At 48.6% G+C, this 24,981-nt stretch overlaps 1 protein-coding gene across 6 annotated transcripts in view; it reads left to right on the forward strand.

Annotated features, from left to right (window-relative positions):
• Positions 1-477: 477 nt before the first annotated feature.
• WNT7B (Wnt family member 7B) overlaps positions 478-24,981 on the forward strand; it is a 98,422-nt gene continuing 73,918 nt past the window's right edge. Inside the window, exons 1-2 of one of the 6 annotated variants that reach the window (XM_030041211.1) lie at positions 478-563; positions 1,134-1,394. In XM_030041211.1, coding sequence (XP_029897071.1) covers positions 1,324-1,394 — 71 coding nt within the window. In that variant the 5' untranslated portion in view covers positions 478-563; positions 1,134-1,323. Of the gene's footprint in view, positions 564-967; positions 1,395-7,497; positions 8,009-8,099; positions 8,315-8,541; positions 8,705-24,981 lie in introns of those variants that run through there. The other 5 variants (XM_030041210.1, XM_030041209.1, XM_030041214.1 and 2 more) reach the window with 5 other exon arrangements.

Raw genomic sequence — 24,981 nt, forward strand, 5'->3', positions numbered from 1 at the left:
AGCGTGCATATGCATGCAGATATATGCTTCCAGACAGGCTCACATTGTGTAGTAGACTGGAATAGATAATTCCACAGAATGCAGGAATAAACTGAGCAGCTCAGAAATCAGTGAGAAAGAAAGAAAAAACAGAGCAAGAAAAGACGGAGAGAAAGAAAGAAAAGAGACAGAAAGAAAGAGAGAAAGAAAAGACAGAAAGAAAGGAAGAAAAGACAGAGAGAAAGAAAGAGAGAAAGAAAAGACAGAAAGAAAGGAAGAAAAGACAGAGACAAAGAAAGACAGAAAGAAAAGACAGAAAGAAAAGGAAGCCTTGCTTGACTCCTAGTGCCTGAACACAAAGTGAGTTTTTGTCTCAGCGATTAATCTCGCTAGGAGCAGCAAACCGAATATCCTAAACTCGTGTTAAAAGCCAAGTATGTCTGTTTCTTAAAGGAGGAAGAATGTTTTCTTATGGTGGAAAATGAGATCAAATTTAGTGACAGGCGTTTTTAAGTGTGCAACAGGGTCGGATGGCCGAAGAGAAATAATCTGGACACACACATCGCCTTTTAGGATACGGAGCTGTAAGCAAACGGGGGTTAACGCCTGCCTCTTTTTGATTAGAAAGAAGGGGGGGTGGGGGGTGGGAGTTTTAACAATCTCTTTTGCGAAGTCCATACATTGCAAATCCAGCCGCGTTACCATACTAGAGGAAATGAAAAAATGCTTCGGTTTGAGAGGACGAGCCCTTTATTTCCCTTATTGGATACGTTTCATGTGTTTTCCCCAGCACTCCGGCTTAAGGACATGCCTTCTGAAACACAAACACACGCATGAGTCGCACACGCACATGCACACAGACAGATAAGATATGTATTAGATCCTGACACATACGGGGTGGGGGGAAGAGCAGGGGGGAGAGAGAGAGAGAGAGAGAGAGAGAGAGAGAGATCCTCCTACCTGGAGCCATAGATTGCAAGATACGTAGTGTTACCTGGGGAAGTCAGAACAAGTAAAAACACATTGAACTTCAGGGCTCTATGAGGCAGTTGATCAAGATCAGTGCTTGCTCATTTTCTCCCTCAGACTGTCTGTCTTGGGTTTTTGTTTTACCGTTTTTGAGCAGCTCTTTCTATTTTTTCCTCCCTCTTTAGCTTTAATATCGGAGCCGGTTTCGGTCACCATGGCTCTGGGAAGAGCTGCTTATCTGCACCGTGTTGATTTTTTACAGTTCGGCCGGCTTTGCTCCTGGGTAGCTTCAGCAATGCTCTTGACTGGGATTTAATCGACAAGATCAGTTCGACTTTTTGTGCAATTTTTATGGCTCAGTCCATTCTCTAGATCATGCACAGAAACTTTCGGAAGTGGATTTTCTACGTGTTTCTATGCTTTGGAGTCATCTATGTCAAATTAGGGTAAGTCCTTGTGCACAACAAATCTCCTTGGCTTTTGGGTCACGCTATTAGAGTTGCGAACAAAATGTTGCAAAGGAAAAAAAAAAAAAGAAAGAAAAAGAAGAAGGTGATTATTTCTCCCTCCCCGCTCCCCCGGCTGTCCAAGCGGTGGCAGCCCCCAGCAGACGCCCGTGTCTCCCCCCGGTCCCGGGGCAGCGCGGCGGGGCGATGCCCGGCTGCGGGGCCGCTCAGCGACGGGGCGCTCCGGCAGCGCCGAGCCTGGAGGGAGCCGGTCGCGGGTGATGACGGATCCTTTTATTTTGTACTGCTTAAGCGAACTTAAATATTATCTCTGGCGTACAGTACCCTCAGAAAAAAAAAAAAAAAAAAAAAAAAGGCAGGCTCACAGAGTTAACTCAGCCGCTGCTGCTGGGACAATAGAGCAGAGCTTAAGTATTAAAAAGGCGAAAGGGGCGGGAGGAGGGGAATCCCTGCTCTGAACCTGCTCTCAGGGATTTGTTTTATGCAGGCCTAGACACAATTTGCGTTTCTATCCATCACACGGACGTGTTGAAATTAACTTGACAACTGGTCCGGCTGCCTCCGCGCTGGAGCGCCCGGGAAGCCGAGCGGGCTCCGCCGACGGGACCGGCTCGGGGGCCCGCAGGCCGGTTGGCAGCGGGGGCTCCCGGGAAGCCCGCTGTTTGCTCCTCGGTATTTGATCGCCGCGATCGAGATCGCTCTGTTATTTTAGTTGCCAAGTTTCTCCCTCTGCCTCTCCCCCCAGTACGTGTATGCCCTTATTAATATTGCTCGTCGCAGTAGGCTGACTTGAGTTGAATTTCCACATTCCTGAGCCCCAGCCGAGTCCTTACCTGTCGAGCTACAAACTCTTTAAAGATCCTGTCTTTGCATAGCTGCGGGATTTTTTTTTTTTTTAAATGATCAAGAATGCATAAGGTGAGCTGCAATCCAAAAAACGCTTGCTTCCCACCTTGAAATCAATACGGGGAAGGAGAGTGTGTGTGGGGGGAGCCAAAGGGCAGCCCCCAAAGGCAGAAGAGCGGGGACACTTCCCCGGAGGGACGGGCAGGCCGGCCGACAGCCGAGGCTTAAGGTTACACCCGTCGGGGGTGGGGGGAGCGGAATTAAATCAAGCTCCTCGGGGCCGAAAAGGGATGCGGCGCTGGCCGAGCAGGGCCGGTGCCCCCCACCGGGAGCTCCCCCAGCTGCGGGCAGCAAGGGCAGGGCTGCCCGGTTCTCAGGGCGCCGGTGAAAGTCGGGGGCTGCCCTCCGGAGGGTCCCCGGCAGGTTGCTCGGCGGGCACCGGCCGGATTGCATCCCTCTGTGCCTGTTGGTTTGTTTCTTTCTTTTTTTTTTTTCTTTTTTTTTTTCCGGCAAGGCTCTCGGCCCGCCCCTACAGCCGCAGGTGCCGCCGCGGGGGCCGGCGGAGCAGAGCGCTGCCCCGCAGGAGACCCGCGGAGGATGCGCGGAGGCGGAGGGGGCGCGGGAGCCGCCCTCCGCGCTGCCCCCCTGCCCTGCCCCGGTGAGGAGCCCCCGTCCAGCCCTGCCCGGGCCAGTAGCCCCAAATCCTGCCTGCTGGAGACAGGAGGGTGTTTTCTGTTCTCTGACCTCTGCGGGGCTAAATACCTGCGCCGCCCTTTGTCGTAGCCGTGGTCGGCAGCCATGGGCTCCGTCGTCCTCCAGGCTCAGGTTGACAGGGGTTTAGGTGAGAAGTGAATTTGGTGAGGCTGTGTATCCGTAACCGAAGCGATGACAGGGGCACCCCATCTGTTTCAGTAGCTGGAGGACTTCGTACAACACATCCCTCGCAGAGAGGCAGGCGAGCTCAAAGAAAACGCTTTGCAAAATAAGGGTAATGGTGCTGCTATTAGCTTTCACTGCGGTTTTATTTTTAAAGGGAACAGAAGATTGGGCGCATGTTACAGTCTGGAAGGCAGAGCTCTTTTCGAAATTGATTGTGGCTGTTTTAGAAGGGGATTCAGAGCAAAAATCGGAAGAATGCTGTCGAACTGAGCCTGGAAGTAAAACTAAGTGGACAGCAGGAACAGTAAAAGCCCTCACAGAAACCCTATCAGATCCATCACCATGCCTGTAAGGCGATGAGGATACTTCACTTTCTCTGAACAATAGGAGAGAAATTTGCTCTGAGATCCAGGGCTACTTCTAGGCTAGGCATGTGGGATGCAATTATTTCCTCTTTCATCAGCCACTGGAACTACCATTTTGCTGAAACCATATCCTTTGAGTGTAACGATACCTTTTCGAGCGAGCTCTTTGCATAGAAAAGGGGGGAAGATGAAGTGAGGTAAAACGTAGTTTGTCTTCCAGTGCATTAGGTTTATTTTGCAGCGTGAAGGAGAGAGCCATTGTGTCAGCGATGGCAAAGAGATTAGGCTTGGCAGGCTTCCCCCCCCCCCCCCCCCCACTTTGCTGCGGAGCACGTGTTCATGTCTTAATAAAACGTGCTAAAAGCTCCACTTTAGGTGGCAAACATGAGACCGAGGGGAGAGAAAGTAACGCAATACTTAAGTATTCACCTAGCTCTTGGACGGGGCGGGGGAGGGTGTCCCATGGGGTGACATGGCAGGGTACCAGAAAGAAACCGCTATGTCCGGTTAGGAGGAGAGCGCAAGATCCCGCTCAGGTAGTCCTCCCTCTCAGGGAATTCCCGTTGTTCCCACTTCTATTTCCTATCGCCGAATTTGCTGGAGAGAGAGGCGTGAGGTGAAGCATCCCTTGATATTTCTGTCGATGACGTTTCCATCCAGGCACCGACGCGTAAAGGGTCTGCAACCCTGCTGACTCCATGTATCCCCTCGCGAAAACAGATCCCATCAAATATCGACCTCGGCTAGCAGCAGGATTGAAACAGAAATATTGCCTGCGAAGATCGCAGAGCACTCGGCTCCAGTTTAATTAGCAAATACTTCGGAAGTTAAAAATCACAGCTGTGCCACAGACGCAAATCACAGCGGATGCTCCGGGGAGGCGTGATGTGACCCTCGGAAAGACGGAGCGGCGGGCAGTGCCCGGACCAGGGCTCTGGGGGCAAACCCCCACCCTTCTCCTCTTTATCTTTTTTGGAGGTAAAGAAGGGGGAGCAGCCGGGGCAGCGCCAAGGGGAGCGGAGAGGCCACCCCCCCCCCCCCCCCCGCCCCTAAGGCGAAGCTCGCCTTGGCTTTTGCGGCGTTTGCAGCAAAAGCCAACGAAATCCCCCTCCCCTCGCCCATCCCCGGGACTGCCCGGCAGCGGGGAGCCCCGGCCCCCGGCCCGGCCAGGCCCGGCCGGGGACCCCCCCCCCCCCCCCGGGCCGGCGGCAGGCAGCGGCTGGGGCGAAGCCTCGACGGCGGGCAGCACGTGGCAGCACCGGGAGCCCCGGCGAGGCCGCCGGGCCCCCCCGGGAGGAGACCGGGCACCGTCGGGACGACACGGTCCCCGGCCCCTCCACGGGCACCCTTCGTTGTGCTGATGCCGCCGCTCCTCGCCCTCCCGGCCAACCGGACACCCGCTCATTTTAAGAGATTCTTCATCCCCCCCCCCCCCCCGGTTTCTTTCCCCTGGCAGTAGACTGGCAGCTCGGTGAAATACAAGAAATACCCGGTTCCGACCAGAAAGGAGTCCGGTGTGTTGCCTACCGGGCGTACCTTCAAAGCTCTTACCGGCTTCCGACGTGCTCTTGTGTCCGACACTCTCCAGGTTTAGGGAAAGAAAGAAACCGCAGCTGGGAATAGGCAGATGAAAGAAAAAAAAAAAAAAAAAAAAAGGAAATACTTTATTCGTGCCTGCTCTGCTTCATCTGCCTGACTATGGTGTCGGCAACCATTTCAGTGCCGTTCTGCCCCTAGTTTGTCCAAAATACACGTGTTTGTGGAAGAAGGAACGACGGATGCTGAAATGCCCATATTAGGTGTCACCCACAAAACCCTCTCCTCCAGCGCCACATCATTTTATTAAAGGGAATATATTCGGCTTCAGTCAACAAAACAAGTGCACTTCTCGCTACCCCCGGCTGACATATGTATAGAAACCATTTGGATGGAATTTAGCGGGTTATTCTTATCATCATCAGCATCATCATTAGTTTTCCGACGTAATAACCGGCCCGTGGTATTAGACTAAAATTTAACTTCCCGAAAAGAAACGGCGCGATTTGGTTTATTTTATACAACTTTCCTCCCACAACACAGCTAAGCTGTGGATAAAACCTGCTTCGATCCGAAAATTGTGGCGATTGGTAAAGCGCCTTCGTTTCAGCTGGACCGGGTCAAACTCTGCCAGCACCAGTTCGAAGTTTTCCAGCGCCAGCGCCAGCGTTTACTTCGCATTTTTACAATTCGCTTTTTTTTTTTTTTCCTTCTTTCCCCCAGGCACATCTTTAAAAGCAGATGCACATTTAAAAATATATCCGAAGCCGAGTAAATGCTAGAAATAAAACATCAAAAGTGGCTACCCGTTCTCCTAGTTCACGTTCAGCACAGCTGCCCCAACCACAGCCTGCATGTCTGAGAGGGAGAACGGGCATTACAGGAGATACACATCTATATGTCTATATATATATACATACGCACACACACATTTACAGAAGTATAAATACGACGATTTTAGAATCTTAAAGAATTATAAATAAGACGATTCTGGGATGTAAGTAATCGTTGAAAGGCTTAAGCTTCTGTCTCTTGGTAATCGCGATTAACGTTTCTCAAAAGAACGTTGACTATCCCAGCGTCTGCACTGAACTTGTAGATAAACGTGGTTAAATGAAACCAAACCCCGAGAAGATTTTTATTGCATGTTGGGCAGCAGACAACGTTTTTACACCAATCCTGCAATCCCCATTCCATCCGAAGGAATATTTCGTTGTGTCACGGAGGCAGCTGCACCCGTGTGCTGGGACTGGTTCACTGGAGGAGGTGTTCCCAGCGCGTTTGGAAGAGCTCTTGGCCAAGAAAACTCCTTCAGTCATTAGGCAATTAACCTGAGCGGAACATTTACAAACCCTACGGACCGAGGAGACTTCGCAGCCTGGTTCTTGCTCATTTCGGCTGCGTTTGTGTTAAATTGTCTGCGGTGCACGTTTCTCTTTCGGGGTTCGCTTTCAAACCCTAACCCCGGCATCCGCAACGCAAGTCTTTCCACCATCTCTCCCACCACTAAAACTTTTTTTTTTCCTTTTCCTCCGAAAAAAAAAAAAGAAAAAAAAGAAAAAAGACAAACGCCCAACGAGGCAAAGAGGAAGAGCGACAGTCTCCTGCACGCTTGGGGCAACACGGGGCGAAGCCGGAGGGGGGAAGGGTCGAGCATCCCCTCGCCCCGGGGAGCGGCGGTGCCGAGGGGGCAGGAGCCGCCCGGCTCGGGGGAAAGGCAGGGGAGAGGCAACTAACCTGCCGGGAAACGTCTCTTCGGACCGGCATCTTCTCAGGAAGGAGAGAGGGAAAGGGAAGAGAGGAGACGACAGCTTTTCCTGCGGGAGCGGCGAGAGGTGCGGGGAGCCGGGAGCCGGCGGCAGACGCCCCCCGCTCGCCCCCCTACCCCGGCAGCTTCACCCCCTCCCCTTCTCTCACGCGAAATCCAACCTCGCCAGGAAGCTACGAGCCTGCATGTCTCTATTTCTCACTCAGGCGGGTTACGACAACATATACGCTTTTTTTTTTTTTTTTTTTTTTTGAAAGATCCCCCTCAAACCGGAGCTTAATTTTCAACACCGGGGGACAAGAAGAGCAGAACCCCCTGCCGAGGCTGGAGGGACGGCGGAGCCCTTCGGGGGAAGTGGGCCAAGCCGCCTATCATAAAGCAATTAACCGAGAGCAGAGCTGGGAGCTGCCAGCACCTTCAGGATCTCTCCCAGGGCGAGCTGAAGGGGTGCCACGGCAGACGGAGGGAGCCAGCCGCCCGCCGCGGGAGAGCTTTAAAAATGCCCCATGAAGCGGGTGAGGAGCGGTGGCGGAGCGAGGCGTACGGAAAGGGCTCGGCCAGGGAGCGTGGATTCATTGCAGCCCGGGCTAGATCAGTGTCTCTCCATTGTCATCCTCCCCTTTAAAAAAAAAAAAAAAGAGAGAGAGAGAGAGAGGGAGAGAAAAAAGTAGGCGGATTGCAGTGACTGACTGCCCAATGGCAGCCCCGAGTCTCAGGAGAGTTACAGAGAGAGGGAGAGAGAGAGAGAGAGAGAGGCACTTTCTGCCATCCAAATCCCTTAAACCATCCTCATTCCAACACGAGAACCCACTGTAACAACTTCCAACCACTGAGACATGACAGGCAGGAGCCCAGAGGCAGCAGCAGCAGCGAGAGCAGCAGCAGCAGCACATACTCTGCACAGGGAGCAGCATTAGCACCAGGGGAATACTAGACACAACAATACAAACAAACAAACAAACAAACAGACAAAGCCCCCCCAAGCCCAAGGGACTGGATTCCAACTCAGATTCAAGCCACAGCTGACACCAAAAAGGGTGGGGAATTACGACCGGGGGGGGGCCAGAAAGGAATAACCAAGGAAGCGAACTCCAAGAGTGTAAACGGGATTCAGCCATGATCCTTTTTTCATCTCGCAGTGTGTTACTCTCAGTGTATTACCCTCAGATTTTCCTCATCCTTACCAGTGGGAGTTACCTGTAAGTGATCCAGATTTTTTTTTTTTTTTCTCTCTCTCTCTCAAAATACTGTTTGAAATGACCCCGCTAGCAGCTACCTAGGGGCAATGCGCAAAGCAAGCAGAGGGAGCCGGGAGAAGCCAGCACGGGCGGCAGCTCCGTGCGAGTGCGTGGTGGTGAGGATCATGATGATGATGATGATGATGATGATGGTGGTGGTGGTGGCGGTGGCGGCGGTGGTGGTGGCGGTGGCGGCGGAGGTGCTGTACTGGTGGCGGTGCCGGAGCTGCTGCTCGGACCCTGCCCGGGGAAGGTACCCACCGCCAGGTAACTCCCGGGGGCTGCCCCGCCGGCGGGGCCGGGGCCCGGCGTGCCCGCAGCGGGGGCGGCGCACCTTTGAAGGGCGGCGGGGCGACGGGGGACGGAGTGACCGGCGTCTCCCCTGGGGACTCCGACCCCGACTCCTCCTCCTGCCAAACCGGAGATGGGCATCGCTTCGCGCTCGTCGGGGCGGGGGGGGGAAGCGTGTTTCTGCGCGGAGATCCCGAGGAGAGCGGGGCTGCCGCAGCCGGCGGCGGGCGCCCGGTCCCGCAGCCCGGGGAGAGCCCCCGGCCGCCGAGGCGCTGGCTTAGCCGGCTGCTTTTGCTCGGGAGGGATCTCCAGTCCCGCGGTTAGAGCCGGCTCCAGGACCTTTTCCTTGTGAGGAAGGGGGTGGAGGTAGGGGTGGGGGAAATGGGAGTCGGTGGGTGGGACTGCAAGGAGTTTCGGTCTCTTTTTTTTTAATATCTATATCTGTATCTAACGTTGCGGTGGAGAAGCAGCGGCCGGGCTGGCCCGGGCGGGCTGCGGAGAGAGTGTCCTCCGTCGTGCTCCGGCAGGTTCCCCCGGCGGCTCTCTGTCCCCGCCGGCCGGCCGCGGGGCCGAGGGGAGCCGGGCCCGGCCGGGGCGGCACGCCGGAGCCCGGAGGGGCTGCCGGGGAGCTGTCAAGGGCTTCTGCTCTCCGGCCGCTCCGGGGGAGAGCTGAGCAGGCTTTGGGGCAGCCGTGGGGAGCACGGCTCCTCCTTGCCTGGAGCATCCCCCCGCTGCCAGCCCCGGGGCACGGCGTGCCCCTCGGTGCCGAGGCTCGGGGAGGGGGCCGGGGGGAACTCCGGGAAGCGCGGCGGGCGGTTCGGGTCCGGCCCGGGCGGGCCGCGGCAGAGGGGCTCACCTCGGCTCCGGCTGCGATGGGGAAAAGCCGCCTCGGTATCCCGGGCCTCGCATTCCCCCTCGGCTGCGGGGTCCGGGAGGGTTTCCCTTCTCGCCCACCGCCGTGCCGAGCTCGGACCTTTTTGCACCCCGGCGGGTGCAAGATTGGAGCCCCTACCCCTGAACTATATCTGGATTTATAGATCTGTACATTTTTTTTTTTTTGGTCTTTCTCTGTATGCATGCACGGGAGCACATGCACATAAACAAGCACGTGTGCGTGTGTTCCTCTGTGTGTGTGTGTGTGTGTGTATTTTCTGTGGGCTATGGAAAAATATAACCCACCGCTGTGGACGAAAAGTAGGAATAAACACACCCATAAAAAGAAACTAAACGCCTATTTCTACATCCTTAATTCTTAATGAAACACACATGCCTTGGCTACCGATTTTTAAAGGCGCTTGATTTATGGAAGCACGTTAGGTTTAATTCGGTTGGATGCTATTGATTAAACCAAATAGCCAGAGCTGCCTGTTTCTATTCACAGGCGGGATATGTCTGCTGGTAGGTGACCAATAGCTTGTAAAAAAAATTGCAGTGCTATCCTTTTTTTTTTTTTTTAAAAACAGGAGGAAGGAGTCGTAATAAATAAATAAATACAGCCTTTTAATATAAGCGTAGCCATATTTTTCTCAAAACCGTAGGAAATTACTATCCTACAAAGTTTTCCTTCTATAAATAGTTCAAATCTTGAAACAAAAGTTTTAAACCGCACACCAGATGCTGGGATGCTAGCGGTTTCCCTTGCTGTGTGACATAATTATAAGGTCCGAAAGCAAAAGCTATAGAAGTATAATAATAATACTAAGGCGACTGCTGAGGGGAAATACAAGGGAAGCAATGCCTGCTTTATTTAGAGCGAACTGTTTGGGGATCTTTTGAGCGCTGCCCCGCGACAATGAGAAGTTGTTGCGGAGAAATAATGCTCCCTCGCCTTTCCCTGTGCCATCCCCAGTTCATCCCCTCAGCGGCAGGTCACTCGGAGCTGGACCCGCGGAGCCGGAGCCGAGGTGGCTATTGCAGTCCAGCAGAGCAGAAGGGAAAGGGATCAGGAGGTGAAAGCCAACAAAGCGGAGCCCCAAACCAAAGCGCATCCATCCATCCATCACGCCGGAGGGACGGAGCCGGCTGCCTCCCCGGGGAGAGAGCAGCGCGCCCGGGGCCGGCGGGGAGAGCCTGCCCCCGGGTGGGTGTCCTGTCCCCCCCGCTCCCCTCTCTCCCTCCGTGCCACCCCCGGCCCCAGCCGGGCTTGCTGCATCTCGGCTGTGTCCCCCCATTTCGCCCCCAGTAAGCGGGGAGCAGCGGCGGGGAGAGCCGGGCACGCTGCGATGCTTCGCCTCGCTGCCGTTTGGAAGTTAAAAGAACGAGGAGTTATTTCAGTGCTTAATGGATAGTAGCCTAGAGAACTTGTGGTGTTTATCTTGTGGGTAAATATACTTCTCTGGCTTACTAATGGTAGCTTTTGAAGATTAAAGCATAGTAGAGCCTGTTCGAGCATTATCTTCTGGTGTCTGTTTCTGCTACCCTCGCTCTCCGGAGGGGAGGATGCTTCCCAAGCTGCTATTTAGCGAGCTCTCATGGACTGTCAATGGTTATGTTAATTTTGCCCGAGATCTCTATCATCTTTTGGCTATGGGAGCAACTCCTTGGCTTCGGAGTTGCCGGTCCTTCAGGGATAAAGGCGAAACTACCAGGGGCAATATGTAGCGGACGAGCAAACCGGGCGCGGGGGGTCCGTGCTCCGTCTCTCTTGGTGCGTGTGAGTCGGGGCAGGGCGGGGGGGACACGACACCGTGCAGCTCCGCTCCTCTGCTAGAGAAGCTGTAAAGCAAAAATCCCATCGTGAGGAAATGGGATTTTCAGAATGAAAAAAGGCAACGAGGAAATGAAATTTCATTTTCAGAACGAAAAAGGCACCGGGCCCTCAGTGTTTGGTGTGCAAAAGTTATGGTAGACTACATCCGAAATTAGTTTAAAGAAGCAACTCCTTTGCAAGATTGATTTCTATATTGTAAGTATGCTATCTGATAAAGTATTCTTCTTCGGCATGCTTGCCTACTAACCTTTGGCCCGCTGAGACACTGTAAACATTTTTACAACCAGAAGCAATTAGTGTCTGACTTTCTGAAAAAGAAAACTGACTGCAGCTAGAGTAGCTGGTAGTAGGATGATTGATGCATTTTAATGCTCTGGACATATTTTGGTAATCCAATTACATATTTAAAGTATAAAACTGACATTTAATAATATCGATGTAATTAGTATAAATGTCTAAAAAACAGGATTATATATAATACTGTCTGGCACCGTTTCTTGCAGTGCATGTTCAAGTGCGCATGTGTCTGTATACATATGTATATTTACTTTCTTCTAAAGAAGATGGTGCTAGTCTAGCTTTCCATTTGTGTACTCCTTTCACTGCTCATCTTCTTTAGGGTTGGATGCGTTCACCAGCAACATGAGAGTCGGCTCTTAAGAAGCTTATTTTGGGGATTATCTGCTGGTACATAGACAGAGTTAATTCAGTTATTTGCTATAAAGCGATTGGGGATAACTTGTAAGAGAGAGTGTGTGTATGTAGTAATAGCAGCATAAATCTTCAAAGTGGCTACATATTCTAACACCATAATATGGCAAATGATTTATATTAGTGAGTAGATATTAATGGCTGGTTAGGAAATGTAGAGGAAGAAAAATCCTCTGCGCGTTTTGCATCTGTTCTGCTGATGCTCCCATGTCCTTTCAATTCCACGTCCTTTACAACAGGGCTTCTCCACACTCGTGGGAAGCGGGTTAGAAGGAACACATATTTTTCTTATGCCTACAGGAAAATACTCATGCCTAATCCCTAAAGATTAGGACTGCTGGAGACAGTCCCTGAAGCTTGTCTCTTAATCTGTGCGGTGCGGGAGGGAGCTGCACAAGCAGAGAACAGCCAGCCTGCTCTGCGGTGCAGACCCTTCAAGGGGACGGTGGGCACTGCTTCACCATTAATATCAACCAGCGTGACTGATGCTCCCACATTAGCTGATACAGTCGGGGCTATACAGTCTGGTCCGCTCCTCCCATCCCGCTTAGATCAGGGCTGTGTCGACCTCTGTGATAAAACTGGCTGTTATGGGAACAGGGTTGCCTCTGGCTCAGTCCCTGGGCTGCGGTGTAAATCTGCCATTTCCCTGCTTTTGCACCTTGTTCATCTTATAACTGAGACTGTGCACTCTTCAGGGCAAGCTCGCTCTCTTGACCTCCATTTGTGCAGTGTCCCGTGCCTGAGGAAAGCTCTACTGAGGTCCTTAGATACTCCTTTTACATAGTACTGTAATGATAGTCATCTATAAAAGGATTTGGCATAAGACTTCAAATTTACTGTCCCTCCAGATATGTGTTAGCTTAGAGACAAAACAGGTGAACCTCCAAAGGGTATCGACTGTTTTCAGAATCACCTAAAGCTAATGCTTTTGCCCAGCAGAAACAAGACAGATAAAGAACATTTCACACTGGGCTGCCATAATCACTGCGAATTTGGCTTACCTGCCTGATACAGGCTATTTCCACGTATTGAAACAGCCACACAAAGATGGGAGGGTGATTGTGGTATGCCTTCTTGGTAGCTCTAGAAGATAAAGTCCACCATTTCTCTGAAAGACCCAGACTAAAATTCCCTGCCTAAAACAGCAGAGATTTGGTAAATCTGTAACTGGCCACGCCTCTCCCTGCCATGGTCTAGGCCAAGCACTCAAGTTCTGAATATCCTTGAATCCAAATGCATTTGGATGTAGGCAACTCTCAAGCCTTTGTGGCAAGCAGGTTCTTGGAATTGGAAGTCTAGCATGCCTTAAAATTGAAAAAAAAGTAATGACTTAAGTAATTATAAGGAAAGGTGGCAGCATCCAGAATTTGTAGGATGACAGCGTAGAACTCTTACATATGTTGCATTACCAACGTAATATAACAAGTGGCTATAAAGCAACATGAAATATCCAGATGAGTAGGTAAGATTAAATGCAGATATGGTTGCATATTAAACAAAGAACAAGGCTAATCCCTCAGAAGACAATCTTTCAAAGGAGGTGTTAAAGAGCTAAACAAAGCGAGCTGCAATTATACAGTTAGACTGACAAACGCATTTTATGCAATGGAAAAAATGTACCATGTGTACCTGGCAACATAGCATGTTGCCAAGAATGGTGCCAAGTGTTTTCTCAGCGCATGGCACTGCGTAATTTGGACTGAAATGCTGTCAGAGATTCCTAACCCCCAAAATACATTTCAACCCTCTAGTCCTCCCAAGTCACCACAAGCAACAGAAAGCTGGGACCAGCTATAGATCAAAGGAGCTCTGCAGACGTGCTGACACCACACGTTACAGAACTGGTTAATGTTGCAAGCCCGATTTCTTCAGCCCATAACCCTTGCACGTTGTTTTACCCTCAGTGGACTCTCACTGGTGTGTTTCATGCATGCTGGCAAACCACCTTTACCTGCTAACTACCTGACAGATGGCTTTTTGCAACTCCAGGTCCACCTGCTTGGTTCTTCTCATTATTTTTGCTGTTTCCTTCTTTGTGTCTTCACTGCCCTCCTGTACAGCATTACCCCAACCTGCCCCAGGTATATAACTTATATAGTATACAGCTACGTGGAAGAGTCGTATGGCCTCTAGTCATGAGAACCATGATCAAAATATCTACACATGAAAGCAAAATCCCCATGACTTTTGGGTCATGGGATTGTGCCGTGCACATGTGAATACCCTGGCAATGAGCTGAACAAACTTGTCACCGAAAGCTGCAGGTTTATAAGCCCGGAATTACTTGGGAGGCTAAGAAAGACCAGGAGCTCAGGCACAGGAGTGCTCTGGAAGAAAAGCCAAGGAAGGCAGGTTCCTGGAGAAAGTCTTTCAGTCCTTTAAGGGTTATTAGCACCCTCTCCTTCTCTTTTACTCTCCCTTCAATCCTCCTCCAAAGGTAAAAGGATACATTTTCCCTCCTCTGTGGAGAGCTGCGTAGGACTTGCTAGCTACTTCTTGTCAAGACAACTCCTATGTATTTGCTTTTGCTGCAACACATGCCTAAGGAGCATTGCAAATACTTCAACGAGAGCAAATGTGAAGAAATTCTAGATACAGAGGCTTACAGTATTTTCTCAGTAGGTTTTTCTGTCCGTATGCAATATATTTCCATGACTTTTCCCTTCTCTTACTGCCTAAATGTTATTAGGACAAACCTTTAGATAAAGCACTGAGTTGTCTTTTCCACACTTTCCTCTTGGGCTTTTTTTCTAAAAGGCAGTTTTCTTGATAATGCGATGGAGCTAAAAGTTAGCTGCCTCATTCAGTTCTAATGGAGTATAGGCAGCTTTTCTGAAGTTAAGATAGTTGAGGCCAAATAGTTGCTCTCATCATAAAAAAATCTTTCTTCCATTAGGATCTGACAGCAAGATGATTATCACCTATTAATTATTTTGCAGCAAATTGTACCTTCTTTAGAAAATCCAAAGACAGGCTAAATCAGAGTTATTGTGTCTTTTTCGGGAAATAATTTTAATAGTGCATACAGTTTGTACCCATGTCGTAGTTAGTTTTGAACATTTATTTTCTTTTCAGCCTATGCTTGTGGATCAGATTTCCCTCGTGGCAGGAACCCACAAAGGATAAAATTCACGTTTATGCAAAAATCCCACTTAATCATCACGGTGACATAGTCTTTGTTCTGGCTCTTTGTCCAAGGTCAAATTTCACCCTGAGTTCCTAAGTAATACGAAAAAAAGGACATCCAGTGGTATAGCAAGTGTGCAAATGAGGGCAAAAGCTAGCCTCAGATGTTTAACATGTGGCAGAAGAATTTTCCCCTGTGAAGTGGCATCAAGTCCACTGGTCACTGTACTGCGTGTCCCAGATTTTTAATTTGAAGTAGAGCCACCCCGTTGCTAATCAGTGGCACCACTTTCAAAACTGCTTGAACTCCAGGGACTTTACTGGCAGATTTGTGGTGCAAAGGCAATGCCGATGAGTTGCATCTTCCACCAGCATGTACGTGGAATCCACAACAAAGGCATTCAGAAACATTTTCTTCTGGATGGCCATCACTATAGAGCTGTGCAGCATTTTGGGAGCTCTTATATCTTGTCTTTTCAGCCCTGAGGGCCTAAGGCTTCTCTCCCTTGGGGTTACGTCCACAGCCTAGCAAGTTAATAAAGCAGGAGTGACTCTGCTATGGTCAACGGAGTGACTCTGGTGTGAGTGAGAGGAGAACCAAACAGAAAGCCAGCACAAGCCTTGTTTTTCCAGTACCCATTCGAGTACAGCCTTGGCACAGACTGCCATATTACACAATTTAAGGGGAATGTGGCCGTATTTCCCAAGAACATACAGCGAAAGCAATATTAATAGGAGGCCATGTCAGACAAACCCCCAAATCAGTTCTATGGGCTATTGAAAGAATCATTATGGCCTCTGGTGCCAGTAAGAGCTGACATAAAAACAAAATGTTATTTATTTTTTGAGGGGAGAAGCACTTCAAAAGCACTGCGGCATTTGCTCGTTACGTGCAAGGCATTGTGGGGCAGCCCAGCTTTCAAAGCTGGAAGTGAGCATAAGCCATAAAGACATAAACCACTGTCTGCCTGCAAGTAGGGCCTGGAAAACAATTTGAGGTGTATTTAATTTAAAAGTGCTGCAGTACTGGGACTAGATATCATATCCACCCTCCTAATCTGGCTGAAGCGAGACGTAATTATGAAATGTGACTACAATTTAATAATAGTTTCTTTCATTCAAGGATCATAAGTGAATTAATCTTCCCAGATTTCAAGTGACTTGGGCAAGGATCATTTCACTCGCCGTTGGGGTAGAATGCAGCAGCTGCTATGTAGCACCCAGCAGAGCTGTATGGACATGCAGGACCAGCACCAGTCCTAACAACCCCGGCAGCAAGGCAAGGAAGCATCTGAAAAAGCCCAAGTGCGTCTCTAATTGATCTGGACCCTGGCCAGACAGCGGGATAGCCCCTCTAAAGATTACGCTTTTCCACGGTGGGATTTGCTCTGCAGTGAAGACAGGCGAGGTCCGAGACTGGACCGATGCCTGAGATGCTGAATAGCAGTATGCCGACTTCTGCCTGCCTCAGTTTCCCACAGCTTTAATAGGGCAATAAGAACGCTGGCACAGCTGGGAGGTAGGGGAGGGGCAGGAGAGCAAAAGCTGCCACAGCACTTTGAAACGGAAAACGCGGCGTAAGTGCCACGTCATTACTTTCAGCGACTCTTTTCCGACCACAAGCAGCAGAGATGGCATGATTGCGTCTCATCTGAAACATGGCATCGCTCTAGCCCACTTCACCACCGCGTCCAGTGCAGCCTTGGGGAGAGGGCAGGGGGAAAGCACCTCTTACCAAAGTCACGAGCATCATTTCTGACAGTGCCTCCTCCTGCCACGGGAGCCAGACAGCCGCCACGGGCACAGCGGAGCGAGGCTTGGCCGAGGAGAGCTGCTGGCCTCGGGGTGCGAGGTGGCCGGTGGCAGGCTGGGTAGCAGGCAGGACATGGTTAAGGGAGTGCTGAGGGGAATGGCAGCATCTCTCATGACTCCTTTGGCTGCTCGCCAGGGAGCCATGTGACTCCTTGGTTAAAAGAGTCCTCTCAACCATGAGACACTTTTTTTTCCCCCTCTGGTTGTACCTTTTCTTTTCTGAAGTTAAAAGAAAACAAAACGTACCCACAAAACTTTCCGCATTAAAGTTATATTGTAGTCCGATGACTCAGGGTGAGAAATTCAAGGGGAATGAAGAGGAAGGGGAACATTTCTGAATCAGACTTGTTGTGCTGAGCCTTAAAGGAGAGGAGGATTTTGCTGGATGGAGAACAGCACAACTGTACAGCACAGTGAGCAAGGAGCAAAGGACAGGGCTTAAATCTGTTCCCTACCGCTGTGGACTACCGCTAAATCTGTCAGAGTAGCTTCAAATCCAGTGGACTTTGATGCTATCAAAAGGGCTAATGGTGGGAGTGCAAATAAATATGGCTTCATCTGATCCACAGTAAATTCCTTTTTCTCCACTCCCATGGCCTAAAGGGTACACCATCTAGCTTTACAGTTTTGGGTTGTTTTCTTGTATTGGCACCTCTCATCACAGTATCTGAGCACTGCCCATAATAATTAAATTGGCACATACCTAGTAGACTTCCTGGAGTCTTTTGTTCTTCTCCATTCTCTGTCTCTGGGGAGCTCTGCTCAGGGTAGGTGCTTCTGAGGGGAGGGATGGGGTCAGGTTATTGTTGTTAATGTCACTCTGGTTATGTTGTAAAAGATGTATCAAAGAGGAAGTTCTTGCACTATGACCTAAAGGTCATCAGACTCTGGATTAGTCTAATCTCTGAAAGTTTGTTCCCCAGACAGATCCTTTCGACCGAGAGTAACTTACCTCTGGGCTCAGAGCTTTGTCTTGTGTTTTATGATCTTCGTTGCTCCAGAGGAGCTCAACGGCCCTGGCAGAGGTTTGGTTTGGTCTGTCTTCTCTTGCTGGGCCATGATCCACTAATTGCTGTGTGGAGGTTGGGCTTCACACCTTGAACTGGGGATGAAAGAGAATAGGAGAGATGAGAAGGACTTGCATGCAGAGGCAATGTGCACAGCGTAACTTCACCTGGACACGTGCTATCTACTTTGAAGTCGGCATGCTGTTTTCATGGTCAGAGCGCTTTGGAAGTCAGAAAGCCTGTGTCTCACTTTGGCTTTGCTCTCTTTTGGGAGAAAAAGGGCAAAGCATTTTGAAAATTGCCGGCCAAGCAATTTTCCAGGCTCATCCATCTGTTTGGGTCCCTTGTAGGCTGCACTGAGGGGTTGGAAAAGCTGTGGCTGGAGAGTGGCAAGTTCTGGGACGTTCATTAACCGGTAACACACAACGCAAGCTGTGCTGAGGATGCGGGGGTGCCAGACAGGATTTAGAAACGACAGCTTGCTCCTTCGTAACCCCCAAGCGCAGACGTGCTTCTGAGCAGAACCAAAGCATCATCTCAGAGTAAATACTCACTTTTAAGGAATGCACTTGAGACAAGCATGTGTGCCTGCCCCTGTGTGCTCCTCTCCTCTCCCCACCCCAACTACGCAGCGTGCCAAAGCCAGCTCCTCAGCAACAAGACTTGGCAGGTGGCACCTGATGAGATAATCATGCCCCTGGGACATTAGGAGGCATGAGGTGCAGCCAGGTGCTCCTAATCTGTCCATGGGTGTGATTTTCTGTGGTAACCACACCCTCAAGTGTTGTCTTACTGCAATTAGGAAATTTGTTCAGTTTAGGTCAAGTACTTCTATTAGGGTGCTCTTCACATCTAACATGTGTTGGCATGGCGGAAGCATGTGGACGTCCAGGCTCAGGCAATGCACTGTGTTGAGTGGTGCTCCTGCAGCTAACAGGGAAGAGATCCTACTTCTCACCACTTTGCTTATTTCTGAACCTGGACCTTCCCTTCACAAAGACCCACTAATTTGAGCGTTAATTCAGATGCCAATAAAACCAAATGGAAACGGTTCCCTGGGACAAGACACTCTGTTTCATACGTGTCACAGACAAGGAATCTTTTAAGAGTTGGCCACTTGCACTTCCTTGGACACCCATTTTGCAAGAAGTGTTTTAAAAACTAAGACATATGAGGGCCGTACTGCAGCAAAGATCAAATGACAGCTCCTTCTTGTAGGTAGAAAATGCCTTGCTGGCTGGCTTGCATTTCAGTCTTACTATAGGTACGGAAGCTAGGTGTTAAATCAGTCTGGTAGTGAAAAATACCAGTCAGATACTCGCACAGGTTCCTGCCTTCTTATTTAAGACTTGGTGTAATAAGGTCCAACAGACAATGAGGCGTTCTGGCTGTCACAGAGGTGAATAGGAAAGGGAGGCCTCCAGCTGCTCGCAGAATTCGTTCCCCATGTCTTTACTCGGGCAGAGCTGTCACTGCTTGCCATGTCTGCTGCAATACTGTAAGAGGTGTAAAATGAAACAGCACAGAAGTGGCTTCAAGTGCTGCCAAGGTCTTGGTGTGACTTCGGGGAAGCCTTTCCTGCCTGGGTGCTGCGGTTCCTCTTCCAGCGTTGCCCGCTTGGGCTGCAAGCAGAGGAAGAGCTCTCTGTGCCTTCACACAGGGAAGCACGTGCAAAACTTGTGCTATTTGCCCTTCACTCAGCCAGCCTACGTGCTGCCTAGTTTAAGTTTAAATTTTGGCTCCATCCAAACATTGCCTGAATAACTGCAGGATTTAGCTCACAGTATTTTGTTAGGACAGTGCTGTTTATTGGAAAGAAATGGTAAAATCCATCAACTCACTGAGGAAGATCTCCTACGCTGGGTAAAGATAAATCAGAGGGACTGGTGTATTTTACCTCTCCCAAAACAAAAAACACTTGCAGTGCTAACAAAAGTCCTGCTTTTCTTCATATTGCACAGATAAGTTTTTTGAGGTGTATCAGATCTTTGCTTACATGATAGTTGCCATTGTATACCTAATTAGAGATCAGCTTTAGCTTTCTGACAATAGCTGGCATAGATTATGTTCACTCTAAGACATCTTGTGAGATAATTAAAGCGATGACTGACAACATAGCACAGCGAAAGGAATGTTTCTCGAGGTAGAGCCGCTTTGCAGGTTGCTTGTACGCATTCTGTTAAGTGCAGCCCTGGTATAACTACCCTGACTTTGATGAGTTCCCCAGAAATGAATCTGGCACCTTATGTTTTGAGAGCAAATCCTGAAATTCTCTCCGTTTCTGACTTCTTTTAAAATTCATGTTTAAATGCATGTACATGAATATACTGCTTATGAAGGGTGCCTGAATCACAGCCCTGGAAAATGAATTCCTCTCCTTACCCACAAAACCAGCAGAGCACAAGCAGAGGGTGTGTGAGCTTCCCCACTCCACCCCATCCTTGTGTCTCATCCATGACCTAGAGGGGCAACCTCTAGCTAGGCATAAGCGGGTGGCTCAGTCTCTGTACTTATTTAATCCTTGGCCAACCTGCTAAGGCTGCCAATAAGGGTGCCAATTGTGGTGGTGGTTTCTGTGATGTGGATAGTTGTCCACTGGGAACTGGATTAAGACCATCAACTCATTTCAAATACTCTAGGCCACAAAGCATCTGCCAAACGGTAACCATTTTTTTGGTCACTACTGACTTGGGTCATGTTTGGATCAGCGATGAAAGGCTCCATATCCCAATACCAATCCCCTGAGCCATACAGTTTCCCGGAATAATTTTTTTAAAGAAGGAAAACATTATTTCTTGTTCTAGATTCTACTTTGATCTGCTGATTTTTAGTGTGTATATTTGCCCTTTAAGGTGCATAATTTTCATTACTTGATTGTAGAGGGTTCAGATGCTGGGAAAGGTTTTGGAAGACGGCAGGTGGCAGATCCATGCGGTGTGATCCAAAATGACCTCTCACAGGTAGTGGTTACACACTCTGGCACCTCAGTCGGCATTATATATGGACCTAAAACTGAACTTACACCTTGAAACTTATCACACAGTGTCTCAAGAGGGAAACTGCCATTAAATTGAAGATCACATCGCTTCCTCTGCTCTTGTTCTTTCGGAGATACTTAGATATTTGTGTCAGATCTGTGGCATTAACCAACTTTGCTGGTAGCTCTCCCAGCAGCTAATTATATTGTCAGTGGTCCCCGCTGAACCCACCACAAACTTTTGTCTATGCCCACTAGCACCCCACGTTGTCGGGAGATAACTTATTTCACAGATGCTGCAGAACTGCAGGAGGCAGAGACGAAATCATTTGGCTCGAATCGCACAGCCCAGCAGGGCAGGGAACTGGAGTGGAGTTTCCCTGATCTCAGCCTAGTCCCCAAACCATTAGTAGTCCTTCTCTTCAGCACACCTGAAAGCGGAGCTAGGGCCAGCTGAAATTCTTAGTTCAGTTGGCAACGAATAATATTGCTTCCTGTGGCCGTGTCTCTTGCCCAGAAAAGACCCAGCCTCAGAGAATGCATGGGATGAGAAGCACATCGTTAGCACGCTGAAGGAATGTCTTTCTGGACTTTCTCGGATAATACAAAGCTGCACAATATTGCCACCAGCTCTCCCTTGAGCTGAAGCACATCCTGAGAGGTGACTGGGTTTTTTCTTTCCTGGGGGTAATTTACATTTATGCTAGCATGAAGGCACTACTTTGCTTGCATTAGTTCCTCAGAACAGTGAGTCACCTACCTTCTTCTTCTCTATTATACGAGGAAGTGAAGCATGCTGTGATATCAAAGGAGTGACTGTTAAGATGATAGAAAATTCTGAGCAGATCCATTACAGCTATGGCTGTTCAGAAGCAACAGACAGAGGAGGAAATGATGGTATTGAGTTGATGGTATTGTGAGGCTGTGGTAGAATCTGCTTTCTATCACACAAAAAAAGTGTCAGGGGCATCTTACCAGCAGATATCTCACACTGGTTTATTGGTATTAAACTGTGAAACATATATTTTGGGTTTCCTTTTATTTTGCTTAAAATAATAAACAAAAAATTATTTTATTCAATGTATCCCTCCACTGTGAAAAATTGTTTCCGTTAAGAGAAATAGAAGAAGATGGAAAAAGTAGGGAAAAAAATGTGTTTGAAAGATTATATGCAGTCATATAGATATGTACAGAAATCATAATTCTTTAACTCTTAAAAAAATAAATGCGTCACTACAAAGCTCTCTTTTTTTAAGTTTCTCTGCTTATTTGGAGCTCTTTTATGTATAGTTTATCTTTCCAGAATAGAAGCTTCCCTTTCAATAGCAGCCGAGGCTTAAATTCGAGAAAAGGCATGGAGAAATGTAAGCATACTGGCTTAAGAGAGCTTGTAGTTACACGCATATATTTAAGCAGACCACATCCCAAACGTAGAAAACACAGGACAGATACAGTGCCTAGCACCCTTGTACCCCGAGTACAAAGAGATTCCAACACATGCTTAACTTTCCTAAACCAAGTTCTAAATTCAGGTGATAACTCTCAATTTTACTTTTTCACTAGCAAACCCATGAAAAGCGAGCTGAAAACGTACAGTGTCAGAGTGTCAGTGAACTCTCAGATTGGTATATATGAGTTTATAAGTAAGTCAGATTTTTCCTTTCAGCCTGTTGGCTGTGCACGAGGACCAAACTTTTTGTCTCAGGAGTTTTGAGATGAAAGGTGATGGGGAGTGATGGGTAGCAAGGGAGGGACAGCCAGGGCAGGGCCGGCGTGTTCCCTGGGGAGAAGGGAACGGAGAGAAGCGTGGGGTGGAAAACCCAATGGGAAGGAGAGTGAGAGAACCAGGAAGAGAAAAAGGAAGGAGCCCAGCAGCTGGAAGGAAGAAAGCAAGAAGTCAGGGAAGCATGGAAAAGAGAGAAGGTGGAGCTGGAGAACCAAACAAGCTTTAGGATGGTTGCCAGAGAGGGAGGCAGTTTTGGGGACATTCAGCGTTTAGCCAAATCATCGTTCAGCCTGTCTTGTTGGTCCAAGTCATGGCCCCATCAGTTGGTCAGAAATTTAATCACCCGAGAGCAGCTTTTTAGCAACTCAGCCTGAGGACCAGAGTCTGGAGAGGAGCGTAGCCTGGAACCAGGAGGCAGGCGCGGAGTTCGGAAATACGATCGGAAAGCGCGAGCAGAGTAACTCAGGAAACCGACCTCAGCCCAGAGCCACCCGCTGTGCTGCTGGGTCTTATTTGTCCCCAGAAAGGATGCGACTGACCATCGCTGGTCAGGAAGAGAGACGACAAAGGACAGAGCACAACTCGTAGCTGGCTAATTTCAGCTAGCAGAGGATGATCCCCCTTTTGAGGAGGGGGCAGGCGGAGGGGTGCAGGAGAGGGAATGTAAAAGAGGTAAGAGACAAAGCGCAGTTTACATCAATAAGAGAATTTGGCTTTGGAAGAAGATTTTCTGCATGGCTGCTCCACATAAATTGTGCTTAGCTTTACAGTTGTGGGATTTTGGGGTCTCTGATGAGGCTCTCGAACTCCTACAATTTTACTCTTTAGCATCCCAATATGCTACCGTCCACGAAACTTAAAGCCTTATGCAGGTACACTTTTAAGGTTAGAGATTCAGAAATGCTGTAATACTAATGATTAAAAAGGACATGGATTAAAGGCTCTCTTTACAGGATTTCATTTGTGAGTATTGGGGTAAATGTACTCTTTGGCTTGAGAGTCCACAAGTGGAGTGCGTAACGGCAATACATGATATTACAATTCTTCAGTCACAGTAAATGCTGTGTAATACGGGTGTGCAAGGCTGAACTGGGACAATCACTACTGAGGGGATGCCTAGCTTTTCCTTCCTCTAGAGCACGAATTCATTTCAAAAGCCAAGATTTCAGGGGGTATAGCATTGTTTGTGTGCAGCCAAACCATGAAGGATTTTCTTCTCAAATTAAATTCAGCTCTTTTCTTCCCATCTTTAGAGCTAACTCTTTTCAATACTTCAGCTGACTAGGATCCAGTTTTTAAAATATATATAGGAGCTATTGCTTGGCACAGAATAGAGACCTTGGCTTTTATAGCATCCATGCACTACTAGGGTCTAGTTTATTACTTTGTAAAGTATTTTTGGGATATATCTTTGTTTATATAAAACTAAGTCCAGTACCATACATATTTCACATTTCTCTCTTCTTTTCTGTTGTTTTCTTCATGGACACAAATATATATAAAGGGTTTATAAGATACATAAAGACTCCGGAGAAGCCCTTTATGACTGACTATGAGTGGTTTGGGGATCCTCTTTTTAGCTTTGTTTAGAGTTCTCTTTCCAAAGTTGCACACAGTTTTAGTTGAAATTGGTGCCTCATACACACATATATGATTTCAATCTACGTCTCACAAGCCTGATTCTCAAAGTTTCACTTGGCAGTTTTCACTACGGACATACATGCGTAGTCCTAAGACCAGGCAAATGTTAATGTAAGCTGGCTATTTTATCTCATCCTTCTGAGGAACTCAGATTAAACTCATTGAGAAGAACAGAGCAAGATTGTCATCTGAAGTAAACTATCTTATCAAAACTAATCTCAGTGTAGCTATGCCGGTTTCAGTCTTGTCATACAATCACAGAGCTGTATTTTTCTTTTTCTCCCTCTCCTCTAGTCCTTCCATTATTGTTTCTAAAATAAAATGTTTAAGGAAGGAGATAACTGATAGAGAAACACAGGAAACTGAAAGGCTCAGAAACCACCTATGATCCCCATCGGTGGATTCTGCCCTTTGGCATAAACCTCAAGTCACCCACTTTCCCTGAGATGTGAACCCAAAAATGTGCTTCCCAGGGACAAGGAAGCACCTGGCAAATACCTGGAGAGAGACTCGCTCATCTGTTCAGCAACACATGCTGGCACACACGTGCAGTCACCCAGGCAGAAGAGTAAATGCTAGCTCCAGTGCTTCCAAGTTGAGAACACATATCTGGGCAAACATAGGTTATTATAACTCTGGACAGCAAACCACAAAGGCATTCAAAGAATCACCACCACAACATTTTACAGAATATTATTACAACTGTCACCAGCAGTTCTGTCAGAAATCTGAAAATTGCAAAGGACAAAATTTAACTACTGAGGAGCAGGGAATTCTCAAAAATCGTCTGGCAGTATGCTGGCATGTTTCAGTCCAGATGATAGAAAAATGCTGGACTTTGCTGCTAACCATCCTGCAGAGTGCAGGGCGAAAACTAATATCAGAATGATACTCATCTACACCTCTTCCTTTAAGATCCTGTGTGCATTC

The sequence above is a fragment of the Aquila chrysaetos genome, chromosome 17, assembly GCF_900496995.4.
Source record: "Aquila chrysaetos chrysaetos chromosome 17, bAquChr1.4, whole genome shotgun sequence".
NCBI lineage: Eukaryota > Metazoa > Chordata > Aves > Accipitriformes > Accipitridae > Aquila > Aquila chrysaetos.